Source organism: Vicugna pacos, chromosome 9 (assembly GCF_048564905.1).
Source record: "Vicugna pacos chromosome 9, VicPac4, whole genome shotgun sequence".
Lineage (NCBI taxonomy): Eukaryota > Metazoa > Chordata > Mammalia > Artiodactyla > Camelidae > Vicugna > Vicugna pacos.
Window position 1 is genome coordinate 9,485,233 of NC_132995.1, and position 14,054 is coordinate 9,499,286.

Below are 14,054 nucleotides of genomic sequence, written 5' to 3' on the forward strand. Positions count from 1 at the left end.
ACAAGATCACCTCTTTGTCAGCGTCGTGTCCTTGATGAGTTGATGGATTTCTCTGAGATTTAGTTCTACTCATGTGGAAAATGAGCACAGGAACAGCCCCCATCCATGAGAGTTGCTGTGACTTGACTGAGGGCATGGGAAATTGGAGCCACAGTGACAAAGGTGATGTGGGTGATTCAGGCAGCAGCCTGGCCTCCCCTATTCCCCAACTCTAAAGGTTCCATACAACACTCACGGACTGGAGACCTGGCCCCAGGCCCTCCCAGCTGGTCCAAGAGGCCTTTCCAAACCATTTCAACATGCAGATTTCTCTTCCTCAGTACATAAGCTACCAAGGCTTGTATTGTCAATGGTGGAGAAGAAGCATTGAGGGTTAGGGGCTAGAACCAAGAGTGAGGCAGGGTTCAGGGCTCGAACCTTAAACTGTGGAGTCTGGAGCCAGTCCCTTCTTTTTGAGTCTTAGTTTCCTGTTTAACACAAAATGAGATCTTCACTCCTACTCCACCCCACCTCCTGCAGAGCTCTTGTGGAGATTAAATAATGTTTAGTAAGCACATACTAGGCACTTAATCCACAGTAGGATAGTACAGTATTATCATAATAGTTAATTTAATCTAAGATTAAAATGAAAATCAGATGTAAGTCAGATTCCATCCCTTCTCTTTCCTAAATCCTCCATGGCTCCTGTCTCACTCAGAACAAAAGCCAGGTCCTTACATGGCTAACAAGACCTTTTGCTGTCTGGTGCCCCACCACTCCTGCCCCCTCTCCACCCCTGTTTCCTTCTCTGATTCCATGTCCTATTTCTCTTCCCATTCCTCATGCCACATTGGCCTCTTGGCTGTTTCTTGAACATGCCATTCAGATCCCACCTCAGGGCCTTTGCACTTGCTGTTCCCGCTGCTGGGTATGCCCTTCCCCCAGATCCACTGGCTTCCTCCTTCCTTTCCTTTGCTTAATATCTTTGCTCCCATGTCACTTTCTCAGGGAGGACTTCACTAGCTTAGTTAAATTGTGTCCCATCCCCACACTCCCTGTGCTCCTTCCCAAACTTACCCCGCTCCTTAGCACTCACCATCAGCAACATACTATTGATGCTTTACTTGGTCATCACGTGTACCATTGGCATCTCAACTAGACTGCAAGTTCAGGAGGGCAGGGACTTTCCTCTGTTTATTCCCATGGTATCCCCAGTGCCTGGCACATGGTAGGGACTCAACAGTTATGTGTAGATGGGATGAATAGGGCTCTGACCATATCCTTGGCCCTGCTATAAAGGCTTTAGAAATATTACCTTGCTTAATCTAAACAACGGCTCTGAGGAAGGGGCCGTTATCATCACCCTGACTCTGCAGGTGGGCAAACTGAGGCACAGAGAGAGGAAGTGACTTGCCCATGGCTTCACTGTGGGTAAGTGACAGAGCTGGCATTTGAACCCAGGTCCAGGTGGGAAGGTATAGCCCAGTGGTATAATGCCTGCTTAGCATGCACGAGGTCCTGGGTTCAATCTCGTACCTCCATTAAAAAAATGAAAAAAAAAAAGAAAACACCTAATACCCTGTCCCCTCCCCCAAAAGAGATGGCCCTAGCTCCAGAACCCTCTCCTGTCTCTTTGTTCCCCAGAGGCCACTTTGAGAATGGATGATGGCACATCAGGGGTCAGTGTCATCCTTTCTGTTTTTGTCATCCTTTCTGGATGAGCTAAAAGCTCCTTGGGATGAGGCCGTTGGTCTGGCTTCAGTCTCGCTGCAGGGCAAGTTCTGTGCCTTGTGGGGGCTGAGTGGATGGGAGTGAGGGACGGAAAGTACCTTCACTTCTGGATTAAGGTGAAGACTATGCTTCCAATCAGTAACACGATCCCCACAAATGCAGCCACGATGAGGGCGATGGCAGATCCTCCTGACAGGGAGAGAGTGGGGTCCGGCTGGACAGGTGCGGGGTCTGTGGGATCCACATTGGCTTCTGGGGGCCGAGAGAAGGAGAGACTAAGGGAGCCACCCTCCTTCCATACCCCACCCCAGCTCCTGCCGTTCCACCTCTCCCCATCCTCTGGGTCTCCAGTCCAGCTTCTCCCTGTTCTCCTGCCCCAGTCTCTCCCCACCCATCTCCCCACCACACAGAAGCCAGAGGGGTCTTTTTAAAGTTCAAACTTGATCCTGTTCCTTCCCTGCTCAGAACCTTGCTATGGCTCCCCAGGATTTCACCTTGGCCTTTGAGTCCCTGACACCTGGCCAGCCTCAGCTCTCTCCACCCTCCACCTTTATAACGAAGCCCCACAGGATCCTCCTCAATTTTCTTTGTTCCTTTTTTTTTTTAATTGAAGTAGAGCCGATTTACAGGGTTGTGTTTATTTCTGTATATAGCATTGTGATTCAGTTATACATGCATATATATATATATTCCTTTTCATATTCTTTTTCATTATAGGCTATTACAAGATATTGAATACAGTTCCCTGTGCTAGACAGTAGGTCCTTGTTGTTTATCTATTCATATATAGTAGTTGGTATCTGCAAATCCCAAACTCCCAATTTATCCTTCCCCACCCCCTTGGATTCCACTCAATTGTCTGAGCTCAGCCCCTCTCTCTCCTACTTCCAGGCCTTTGTCTGGAATGCCCCTGGAGTGCCATTTATGCCATTTTCTCCCCCTTGGGCTGGATAATTCCTGTGTATTCTAGAATCAGCTCAGATGTCGCCTCTTCCAGGGAGCCCTTTCTGATTCACTCGCTGAGTTGGATACCCCCTTGGGTCCCACAGACTTTTGAGCTCCCCCAGCCCAGCCTTGCGCACTCTGGTCATTACCATTTGTAGACAGGTCTGTCCCCTACTGGACTGGGAGTTCTGTGAAGGCAGGGCCAGGGCTGTCTCTGTCACCAGATGTCCTCAGCACTGCCCATCATGGACCAGTCATATAGTAGGTGCTCAAAAAACATTTTCTGACCAGTTGATGAGTGAGGAAAGGGGTCTTAGAAGTATTGTCATTCTCAGTAAACATATCAGGGTCACCAGATACTCTGAGATTTAAATTTTTATCTCCCAGTAAATCACTGCAAAACCAAATCCTGAAGCTTCCACTGAACCCTAGCTGGGGAGAGGAGGCAACTTTTAGGAACGCAGCCAAGCCATGCCCCTTTCCATGCTCTGGACCTTTGCTTATGCATTCCCTGCTCTCTAGATCCCTCCCCATCTTCTCTACTGGCCAGCAACTCTGCATCCTTCCAGCTTGCTCCATGCTGCTCATCCTCCATGGATAGAAACATCAAATATAATATGCGTAACAGCTGCTATTTAAAGGTGTTATGCCAGCCTCACCCATATACTATTTCAGTTTCTTGTAGCAATCTGGCAGAGGTCTACACAATCACCTCTGTTAGACACAGGAGGAAGCTGAGGCTCAGAGAAGGGACATCACTTGTTCTAGGTCACCCAGCCAACAAGGCATAGGGGCAGGAAATGAACCCCACTTTGGCTCCCAAACCACTTTTCTTACCCCAACAACTGGCTGTTCTTGTTACTGCCACTTGAGCCTCCAAACACGCTACCGCACATGGTAAGAGGCACAAATGAATAATAATATAGATAATGCTAATCACAGCAGTGATGCTTGTCCATCCTTACTGAGCACTCGCTGGTGTTCAGTAGTGCTAGGCACTCTTATTTTAAGCTGTTCACCTGCTTATCTCATTGAATGCTCACAACTACACTTTGGAGTGGGCGCAATTATCTTCCCAATTTTACATATGAGGAAACTGAGGCACAGAGATGTCAAGGTACTGGTCTAAAATCACACAGCCAGGAAGTGGTAGAGCCAGAATTCAAATTCCAAAGCCCATACTCGAACCACTCGTTATATTATCACTTTCATTTTTCTCTCCAGCATATGCTGAGACTCAGAGAGGTGATGGGGCTTCTCAGGTTCACAGAGCCAGCAAATGGTTGGATGCAAGACCTAGGCAGTAGCCTCCAGATCCTGCCCTGAGCTTTCATTAGAGTTCATGTCTTTGGGTCTCAGCCTCCCATCTGTAAAATGGGCTGATGATCCTCACTCTGCCAGGCAGATGAAAGAATGGGGTGCCTTCTTGGCTATAAAGGGCCTCAGAGGGGACTGCTCATAGAAGGTAGCTCAACGGAATCAGGAAAGCTGGCCACTGACCAGCAAGGGTGCAGGGGTCTGGGGTGAGGGTGGGAGACTCACGTGGCAGCGAGATAGTCACAGGCCTGGAGAAAGACACTGCCTGGCTATTCTCGGCGAAGCATACGTAGGTGCCCAGATCCTCTAAGGACAACCTCTGAATAATTAGCTTCTCCCCAGTCCCGCGAGGCTTCCCATTGAAGGTCCATCGTAGCACAGGCTCAGGGTTGACGGAAGCCACCCACTGCAGGATCACTGAGTAGTTGAGGTCACTGTAGATGACACCGTTTGTATTCCCTGGGAACGTCAGCAGCAACACCCCGTCCGAGTTGGCTGTGCAAACAGGGAGCAAGGTCACGTGGGTGGAGGCCACTCACAGAGACTGAGCACTTCTTCAGTTCACGACAGAGGCATTCATTCATTCACTCATGAACGAATGTGCTTGGAGTGCCTGCTCTGTGCCCAGTGTTGCTCCAGACGCTGGGGGTAGCAGAGCTGTTGGCATCCGCACCCTCAGCACTTCCACCTGCCAACGCTGCACCTGTTGCCCCACGGCTGCCATGGAGGCAGCGGACCAGAGAACTGGGAAGTGGACACGCCCATGCCCTCTACACTGCTCTGCTCTCAGTTTCTCGCGCTCACCAAGTTCTCTTACCCCTCCAGCCCTGTCCACACTGTTCTTGCTGTCTGGAACAACCTGTCTCATCATCTTTACTGGCTAACCTCCCTTCAGATAGCATTTGAAATGCCACTTCTGCAGAGAAGCTTTCTTTGGCTCTGTCCTTGAGGTTATTCATTTCACGTCTCTCTCCCCCGCCAACTGGGAATTCCATAGTCGGAGGAACCAACTCTGTGTCATTCACTGCCGCGTTCCTCCTTCTCCAAGAAGCCCTCCCAGGCCGTCCAGAGGGAGCCAGGCGCCCTCTGGGCTCCCATAGCCAGCTGGCTTGTCCCAGCCCTGCCCACTCTGAGTCATCCCTGTCTGGGGATGCATCGTTTTCCCCACTGGATGCTGAGCCCAGGAGGGGAAGGCCAGACCAGGGCTGTCTCAGCCAGGTTATGTCTCCACCACTGCCCACCACAGGGCCAGGTACAGGGTCAGGGTGGTGGTTTGTTGAATTAATAGGTAGTAATGTTGACATGCCCACCTCAAGCCTTCCCCTGAAGCCCCAGCTCCCTAACCCATATCACTGCTTCTAGGGACCAAACACCTTTTCTTCACACCCCATCATTCACCCACTGTGGAGCTGGGAGCCCACAGGCATGCTGGGACACAGAGACAAATTGGGGAGTAGGCTGATCAGCAGGTGGCTTGCCTGACTGATCTAGAAGCCAAATGCACTGTGGTTGGAAGGAACCATTGGCTAAGCTTGATGTACACTTGGCTTAAACTTGGGATGGGTGAGACCCCCAAGGGCATCCTCAGATAGAAACTTGTGGCAGAAACTTCTGGCTATCTCCCTCCATCTCTTCTCCCCTTCTTCCTTTAGTTTCAGAATCCCACCTTTCAGCTGGGTATATGATTGCCCAGGATAAAGACTACATTTTCAGCTTCTCTTAAAGCTAAGTATGACCATGTGACTAGTTCCCAGCCAATGAGATGTGAGCAGCCTCTGTGTTGGGCCTTAAAAGGAAGGCATCTTCACTCCCCTTCCCCTCCCCTGTAGTATTGGTTGGAGTGCAGATGTGATGAGAGCCATCTTGGGTCCCACAAGCAAGACAAAACCTACTGATGATGGAATAATGAGAAGGAGCCTGGGTCCTGATACCATGAAGCCACCATGTCATCCCTAAATGGTTTATGCCAGACTGCTATGTGAGAGCTAAATCTCCTTCTTGTTTAAGACACTGTTACTTTGGGTCTTTGTTAGAGCATCAATCTCTGAGTCTTATATGGTCTCCATTATGGGCTAAATTATGTCTTTCCCTCACCTTCTCCAAGATTCATATACTGAAGCACTAACCCCCAGAACCTCAGAAAGTGACAGCATTTGATGCTAGGGCCTTTAAAGAGGTAATTAAGTTAAAATGAGGCCATGAAGGTGCGCCCAAATACAATCTGACTGATGTTCTTATAAGAAGAGATTAGGACTCACAGGGAGACACCAGAGGTGACAAACAGAGGAGAGACCATGTGAGGACACAAGGAGAAGGCAGTAATCTGCAAGCCAAGGAGAGAGGCCTCAGAAGAAACCAAACCTGCCGACACCTTGATCTTGACTTTCAGCCTCCAGAACCATGAGAAATAACTTTCTGGTTTTTAAACCTCCCGGCAGGTGGTCTTTTGTTGTGGCAGCGCTAGTAGACTAATACATCTCTAAACCACCTTCTAGAGGATGAGTCTGGTTAGCCTCAGGACTTTGTTTTTCCGGTTTAGGTGTGAAAGTTCAAGTCCAGAGCTGAATAGCTCATAAAAACCAAGGTGAGTTTAAAGGCTGCCACCAGAGACCCCTGTCCTTCCCCAAGTGATAGTGAACAAATATTTAATGAAGATCTATTGAAAAGTGTGATAGGTAACAGAAATGGCCAAGCACATTGCAGCTTCTCTCACCGGGAGGTGAAGCTTATTTCTCTCCCATTGGAGCTGGGCCAGTCATGTGACTCATTTTGGCCAAAACAATGTGGTGGAAGTGATGGCACGCCAGTTCTGAGTCTGGGCCTCTGGAGGCCTTGCAGCTTTCGCTCTTGTTTCTCTTCCGTTGCTGAGTGAACAAGCCCGGGCTAGCCTGCTGGTGGATGAGAGGCCTTGTCGCCCATTTACCCCCATTGTCCCAGCTGCCAGCCAGGCCACTGCCAGACATGGGAAGGAGGCCACCCTGGACCAGTGCCCAGGCACTCATTCCCTAGCTGACCAGAGACACATAAGTGGGCTTAGCTAAAACTAGCTGAGACCAGAAGAACTGTCCAGCAGAATCATGAGCTAAAGAAGTGGTTGCTATTTTAAGTTTTGGGTTGGTCTGCTAGGGAGCACAGAATGGGTCCTGATGGGCCCTGCTGACCAAGAACTCACCCCTCCTGCCGTAGGGCCCCACTCACCCTTGACCTGTATCTGCTCCGTCACACTCCTGCGTCCCTTGCTGGTTTCCAGCACCATGGTGTAGCTGCCCGCGTCCTGAGTTGTCACATTTCTAATGACCAGGCTGCCTTGGGTGTCCAGTGTCTCCCGGCCAGTGTGGCCAGGCCCTGGGAGGCCCTCAGGGGAGAAGATCATGGCTTCCGACCGGGCCTCGTGCCCTCGAAACCAAGAAGTGGAGAGAACACCATCAAGGCTTCTGCGGACAGGCAGGTGGGCATCAGCTCCTTCCGTCAAGGGCGCCAGAGATGCAGAGGAAGGCAGCTCCAAGAATGCAAGCAGGATGCCTTGGAGTGGGGGGCAAGGAGAGGAGAGAGCAGGCCAGCAATTGGGACCAAAGGCAAGATGCTGCCCCAGCAATTAATCCTTCCTGACCTGGTGAGATTGAGTACCACCCAGAGTTGATGATGACAATGGTGATAATAATAATAATAAAATAGTGTAGAAATAAAAGAAATATTCCTTGAGCACCTGCAAGCCAGACATTCCCTAAGTGTTGGACATGTATTATCTCCCTTATTCCTACATCAGCCCCACAAAGTACTTATTATGCTGGATGTCATGCAGGTTTGTCCTCTACCTTTTTCTGCACCCTCAACGGCTGACTTCTCTGAGCTGCATCACTGGGGATCGCTTGCCTTGGGTTTCTGGTTGCTTTCTGCCAATGGAGGCATTGGTGAAAGGCAGGAGGACAGGAGCAAGTGACCTTGAGGGAACTGGTCCCATAGCTCCCTCCCTGCTCCATCAACACTGATTGGTGAGGTCCCTCTACTAAAGCTCCCATTGGGTGCCCCTCTCCATATGCCATTCTTTTTAGGCTTTGGTGTCTGCTCTTCCTCTTATAGCTTCTAGCCCAGGGGAAGTAACAGCTTCCCGCTGTTGCTAGCCGTTAGGTGCTGCACAGTTCCCTGTCTTCCATGGGTTACCCGTGCCCTGCCTACACCTCTGCCAATAGCCCCCCCTATTAAACCCTCCTCATTACTCCTTTTGAGTAAACCATCTGCTTCTTGCCTCAACTCTGTCTGATACAGCTATTATACCTCTATTGGAGATGAGGAAAGGGAGGCTCAGAGAATTTAAGACATTTGTCCAGGATGTCTTAGGTGATAAACAACAGAGCTATGATCCATGCCCAGGCAGTTGAAATTCTCAGCCACTAAACTGTACCATCCAATGTGCCCCCATCCCTGTTTCTCTCACTTCCTCTAATTAAATTTCCACATTGCTTAGAGAATGAAGTTGAACCCTTGGAGTCTGGCCTCCAGACCCTATGCACTTGCCCACTCTTCTTTCTCTCACTGGAATGATCACCAATGCAGTAAAAACATCAACTTCTGTCAAAAAGGACAGAAAAATTTGACATCATAATAAAAAGGAACTTTTGCAAAGTTTAATAAAAACCCCAGCATGCACAAAGTCTGAAAGACCATGACCTCCCAGGAAAAATTATTTGCAACTGATATCACAGACGAAGAGCCCATTTCACTAATACAGAAAGAGCTCCTAGATATCAGTAAGAAAAATATCAGCATCCTAACAGAAAAATGTACAAAGGAGATGAGAAGGAGGTTCACAGAAAAGAAAATTCAAATGTCTCTTGACATAGGGAAAAACGTTCTGTTGTACTCATAGTAAGAGAAATGCAAATGAAAACAAACCAGGATTACTCTTTTCACCTATCAGGCTGGCAATGATCCAGAAGACTGACGCCATGTGTGGGTGAATCTGAAGGCAACAGGAAACTCGCACACGGGGCTGGTACAGCCCCGGGTGGAGGACAGTCTGGCAAAGTCTTTCAAGATGAAAAATCCCCATATCCTTTGACTTTGTAATCAAGCATCAGGGAGAGTGTCCCACAGATACACTTTCGCAGTCTGAAATGACTAAGGTGCAGGGTTATTTGCCACACTATATTGATTATGGCAACTGCCCATCCATAAGGAACTGATTAAGTAAATGATGGTCCATTCACACAACGAAACAATACAGCTATGCCAAAGGATGAGGAAGAACTCAGGGAAAGGTCACCGAAGTAAGTCGTTAAGCTACAAATGCACACTGCTGAACAGTCATATGGTATGCTACCTTTGCTGTAAAAATGGGAGAAAAGTAAATATGAGTTTGCATTTTCTTGTAAACACATAAAGAATCTCTAGAAGGGTACATAAACATAGTGGTTATCTGTGTCTGGGGTGTGGGGAGGGAGGGGACATGGAAAATGGGGTAGGCTGGTGGGGGGACAGACTTCAGTCAAGGCCTTTTAATATATCCTTGAGACTTGAGCCATGGGGATGTACAGCCCATTCAAAAATTAAGTAAAATTTGAATAAATGAAATAAGAGAGTATAAACTAGGTTCTTAATTATCTAAGACAGACAAATGCACACATCCCAGAATGCAGGCTCCAGAGCTGGACTGCCAGCATGCAAGTCCCAAAACTTATTAGCTCTGGTGACTTTGGGAAAGTTACTTAACCTCTCTGAGCCTCAGTTTCCTTATCTATAAAATGAGAATAATAATGTCTCTGGTGATTTTCATCTGGGGACGATTTCGCCCCCCACCCAGGGGACATTAGCAACATCTGGAAACTTTCAGGTTGTCACGACTTGGGATGGGGGTGCTCCTGGCATCTGGTGGGCAGAGGCCACGGAGGCTGCTAAACATCCCACAGTGCACAGGACAGCCCCCCACAACAAGGGCTCATCGGGTCCAACTTGCCGGTCGTGCCGACGCTCAGAAGCCCTGGTCTAATGCTTGTAAAGTGCTTAGAATAGTGCGCTAACAAAGTGACTATCGGATAAATGGGGTAGGTTGGACATTATAATTATCATCATTCTTATCATTCTTGCCTCCACACTCACAAGTACTGGGTATACCGTAAATATGCCTTTTAAGATAAAAAAGCTACAGAATAAGTGGTTAAGTTTTAAGGGTCAGAAATAGCCACTGACAGAACAGATGTTAATACATCAGCTTTCTTCTGGGTAAATGAGTAAGAAGTAGCAGCGAGAGAGAATGCATCCCAGGGCAGGCGGCATCGTCAGCGTCACATGCACTGAGCCTTGGGAGTGGGAGTGAGCGGTCTCAGAAGGCGGCTTCCAGCAATCAGCTGCTACTGTGTGCTGGCTGAGTGCCCGGGACTGCGCCAAACTCTCAACTGTTACCTCACAGATCCTCTCAGCAACTCCGAGGTTGGCACTAGTCTGTTTTACAGGCAGGGAAACTGAGGCACAGCCAGCACGAGTCTCAGAGCCACGGTCATAAGTGGATTGCTGGGAGTTGTCCCGCCGTAGGGCCTTCTGGGGGCTCACTGCCTACCTCCCGTCTCCATTGATTTTTATCTCTGAGTCGGCAGCTAGTGTGACTTTTCTACCCCTCTGCTCGTAAACCTTCCATGGCTCCCTAGTGCCCTCAGTGCTCCTTTGCCTGGCACCCCCCCTTTTTTTTCTTACCTGGCACCCTTGCTACATCTCCAAGATCCTCTCACCACTCTTTCCTCATTCTCTGCATCAGTCAGACTCCGTGCAGCTGCTCTGGCCTCTGGGCCCCTGCCTGTGCTGTTCTCCCCACCTAGAATGCTGTTCCTCCCCAACTCTATATCCAGCTGTGATTCAAGCCCAGGCACCCACCTCCCCTTCTGAAATCTTCCCTGACCCTCAAGTGTGCTTGGTAATAGATACTACGATGTTTCAGCAGGGAACTTCAATGACTTGATGGGGTGATGGAAGCTCTTGCCAAAGTGACAGGAATAAAGTGTTATACCCAAGAATCTGCTCAAGATTTTGCTTTTCAAAAAAAAAAAAGATTTTGCTTTTCTGTCTTGGTGGGAAAGTTTGCTGTCTTATGCTTATGAAACAAGAGCACAAGGATGCAATTGGCATAGCTGGTGTCCTATCTTTCTGAGGTCCTGTTTCGATTTTGACAGGTTTGAAAGGTTCCCCATCCCCATCCCCCACCTCCCCAGCTCCAGACCTGAGTCCTCTCGTCTGGGTCTCCCTCCCCCTACCCACTCCTGCCCTAGCCAGCGATGCTTGGTCAGCGTGGTCTGGGGATGGGTCTGTCTTCCTTCTGGACTGTGAGCCCCAGGAGGGCAGGGCTGGGACTGTCTTGGTCACTGTTGTGTCTCTAGCACCACCCAGCACAGGCTGGACACAGAACAGGCACTAGCAGGGGTTTGCTGAATAAGTGACCGGAGGGGGAGATCTCAGGTCATACAGTTCGCATTCTGGGATTGAGTTCTGCCTCGGACGCAGCTGCAGGTACCTGGTGATTCAGGAGTGTCCTTAGGCATCTTGAGAAGGAAACCTCATATCTGAGCAATCCTTACGGTAGCTGGTGTAGAATCATGGTTTCATTTGCAGACTTTGAGGCCATTGGACATGGGTTCATAAACCTGACTCTGCCACTTTTATTTCTGAGCTCTGACCCTCAGTTTCCCCACTCGTCATGGAGGGTGGATAGTAGCCAGTTCATAGGAGTGCCCGAGATCCAATGAGATCATGAATTTTCAGGGCCGAGGACAGTCTAACTTAAGTATTATATACATATATATTTAGGTATTTTACATATATATATAGGTATTTATATATATGTAAACATATATAGCTTGTATATAAGGTAAACACAATATAATAATACCTTACCTATATAAAATACCTATAAAGTATATATATAAATATATAAAGTGTATATATATATATATGGAATTTCAGAGCTGTAAACATATAGATGATTCCAGAACTCTTTTTTTTTTCCTCAGGAGGAGGTAATTAGGTTTACTTTTTTATTTATTTTATTGATGGAGGCACTGGGGATTGAACGCAGGACCTTGTGCATGCTGGGCATGTATTCTACCACTGAGCTCTACCCTCCCCCTAGAACTCTTACTTGACAGGAGCGTGGCTATTTTATTTTATCTCTAACCTTCAATCAAGTGGGAAAACGTCTCTATTCAAGTTTTTCCTATTCGAGCCCAGGACATTCCCTGAATCACTATGTATATTGATTATATATGTACACCAGAATGTGTATTTTATATATATATATGTATGTATGTGTGTGTGTATATATGTGTGTGTGTGTGTGTGTGTGTGTATATATCAGATTATACCAGATAGGTATACCAGAATGTTAAACTTGACTCTCCCATTGTCTCAGAATTTCCCCAGAGGTTTCAGAGGCTGAGAACAAAACAGCAGATGACAAGAGCCCTACATTCTCAATTGAGGTCTGGCTAACCGGTTGCCCATCCCCAGTTCCTCCGGCACCGGCCGCTCTGCGCTCACCAGGCTTTGGGACGGGAGACAAGAGCTCATGGAGAGGAGGCGGCGGCACAGAGTGAGGCTTTCTACAGGAGAGGTGAGGATGAACTGGGGGTCCTCCTGAGGGGGGGGGATAGGGGCTGCGGCTCTCCTCTGCACCCCTGGCCAAATGAGGATGGCGCCAAGGGAACCTCTTGGCCAGCTGGAGCTGTGCGCCCTGGAGTTTGTGGGAACTTAGACTGATAAGTCCCCAGGGGAGGGATGGAGAAGAGGCCCTTTGGGGTGGAGGAGAGAGAGGGCTGGGTTGACATGGCCCATACCTCCAGCTGTTGGTGGGACAACAAAGATGTTCACGAGTTTCCCATGAGCCAGTGTGGATGTCTCGGAAGGGAGCCAGCTGGAGGCCACCCTGGCAAAGACACCCCCGTTGGGAGAGGACTTGCTGGGTAGGTCCCCTCAACCATGCCTCAGCCACACAGGAGGCCATGTCCTCACCTTACAACTACAGCGGCCAAGTAGAAACTTTCCTGCCCCCTTCTAGCCCTCCTACCCTCTGCCCATGGCCTTGGGGGGCCGCAGACCTCAGCTCTGGGTGGGGAGAAAGGACAGAGAGAGAGAAATAGGAATGAGGCCCACCACATCCCACCACATCCTCACTGCAGTCTGAACCAGGCCTGAGCTGGGGAGGAGGCAAAGCCTTAAACTAGGTGGAGTTTGAGGTTTGGAAATGATACAGAACTGGCCTTTTCTAAGACCTGGAAAAAGAGGCAATTTATTAACTATCTGAGAGGCAGATGTGTGTAATCTCTGGAAGGTGTGGTCTTGGAGGCCAGACCATCTGGGTTCGAATCTTCCTTCTGCTACTTCCAAGCTGTGTGGCCTGGGGAGGATACATAACCCCCCTGTGCCTCAGTTTCCCCCTCTATGAAATAGGGATCATACAGCCCTTGCCTCATGGGGTTGGGAATTAAATGTTACTACATGAAAGCATTTAGAACAGGCTGCCACATAGATGTATTCAGTCACAATGACCTCTCTATATTATGATTGTTATTATTATTACTGTTCTTATTATTAAAATTGTTATTAGATATGGATAGCTGGGGTGAGACGGGATGCTCTGGCGGAAAGGGGCTGAGGTGGGGTCCTGGATTCTGCTTCTGCCCTTGCCAGCTGCCTGCTCTTGGGCAGATGACCCCGCCCCTATCTAAGCCTCATTTTCCTCCTTCTAAAAGGGGGGGTCAATTGCACAGCCTCTTGGGGATTTCAAGAGCTCTCGGGTGCCCATTCTGCATGGGTTTTAAACTGACCAGAGTCAGAGCTCCGAGTGGGAGCGTCTCTGATTTGTATAGGGACTCTCCCTGGGGATGTCCCTATCTTGTCCCCAGTCCGTAGGGTTACCCCTGTCTCTCACGCACCTGTTAGAAGCAGCCTCTTCCAGGCAGGGCTGTGGCCGGAGCCGGCGCCCAGAGGACACCTCATGCCGGGTCCTGTCCTGGTGGCGTGGAGGAGGTCGCCGGTCAGGAGTGGGGTCTCCCAGACCGCACAGTCAAGTACTCAGCCTTGGCCCCGCCTCCGCACCTGCC

At 49.1% G+C, this 14,054-nt stretch overlaps 1 protein-coding gene across 1 annotated transcript; it reads right to left on the reverse strand.

Moving 5' to 3' along the window:
• Positions 1-1,741: 1,741 nt before the first annotated feature.
• IGSF23 (immunoglobulin superfamily member 23) lies at positions 1,742-13,950 on the reverse strand. The gene is made up of 4 exons (XM_015243109.3): positions 13,887-13,950; positions 7,171-7,494; positions 4,198-4,467; positions 1,742-1,962 (listed from the first exon to the last, which is right to left on the reverse strand). The coding sequence occupies exons 1-4, from the start codon at positions 13,948-13,950 to the stop codon at positions 1,811-1,813; spliced, it is 810 nt and encodes a 269-aa protein (XP_015098595.3). The 3' UTR covers positions 1,742-1,810.
• Between the last annotated feature and the right edge of the window lie 104 nt (positions 13,951-14,054).

Bases quoted from the DNA above. Each gene is read 5' to 3' on its own strand.
- IGSF23 (XM_015243109.3), bottom strand. From the start codon at position 13,950: ATGAGGTGTCCTCTGGGCGCCGGCTCCGGCCACAGCCCTGCCTGGAAG. The intron at 7,495-13,886 runs GTGCGTGAGAGA...CCCCACTCCAAG, and splicing joins GAAGAGGCTGCTTCTAACAG to GCATCCTGCTTGCATTCTTG. The intron at 4,468-7,170 runs GTGAGTGGGGCC...CTGTTTGCACAG, and splicing joins GGAGCAGATACAGGTCAAGG to CCAACTCGGACGGGGTGTTG.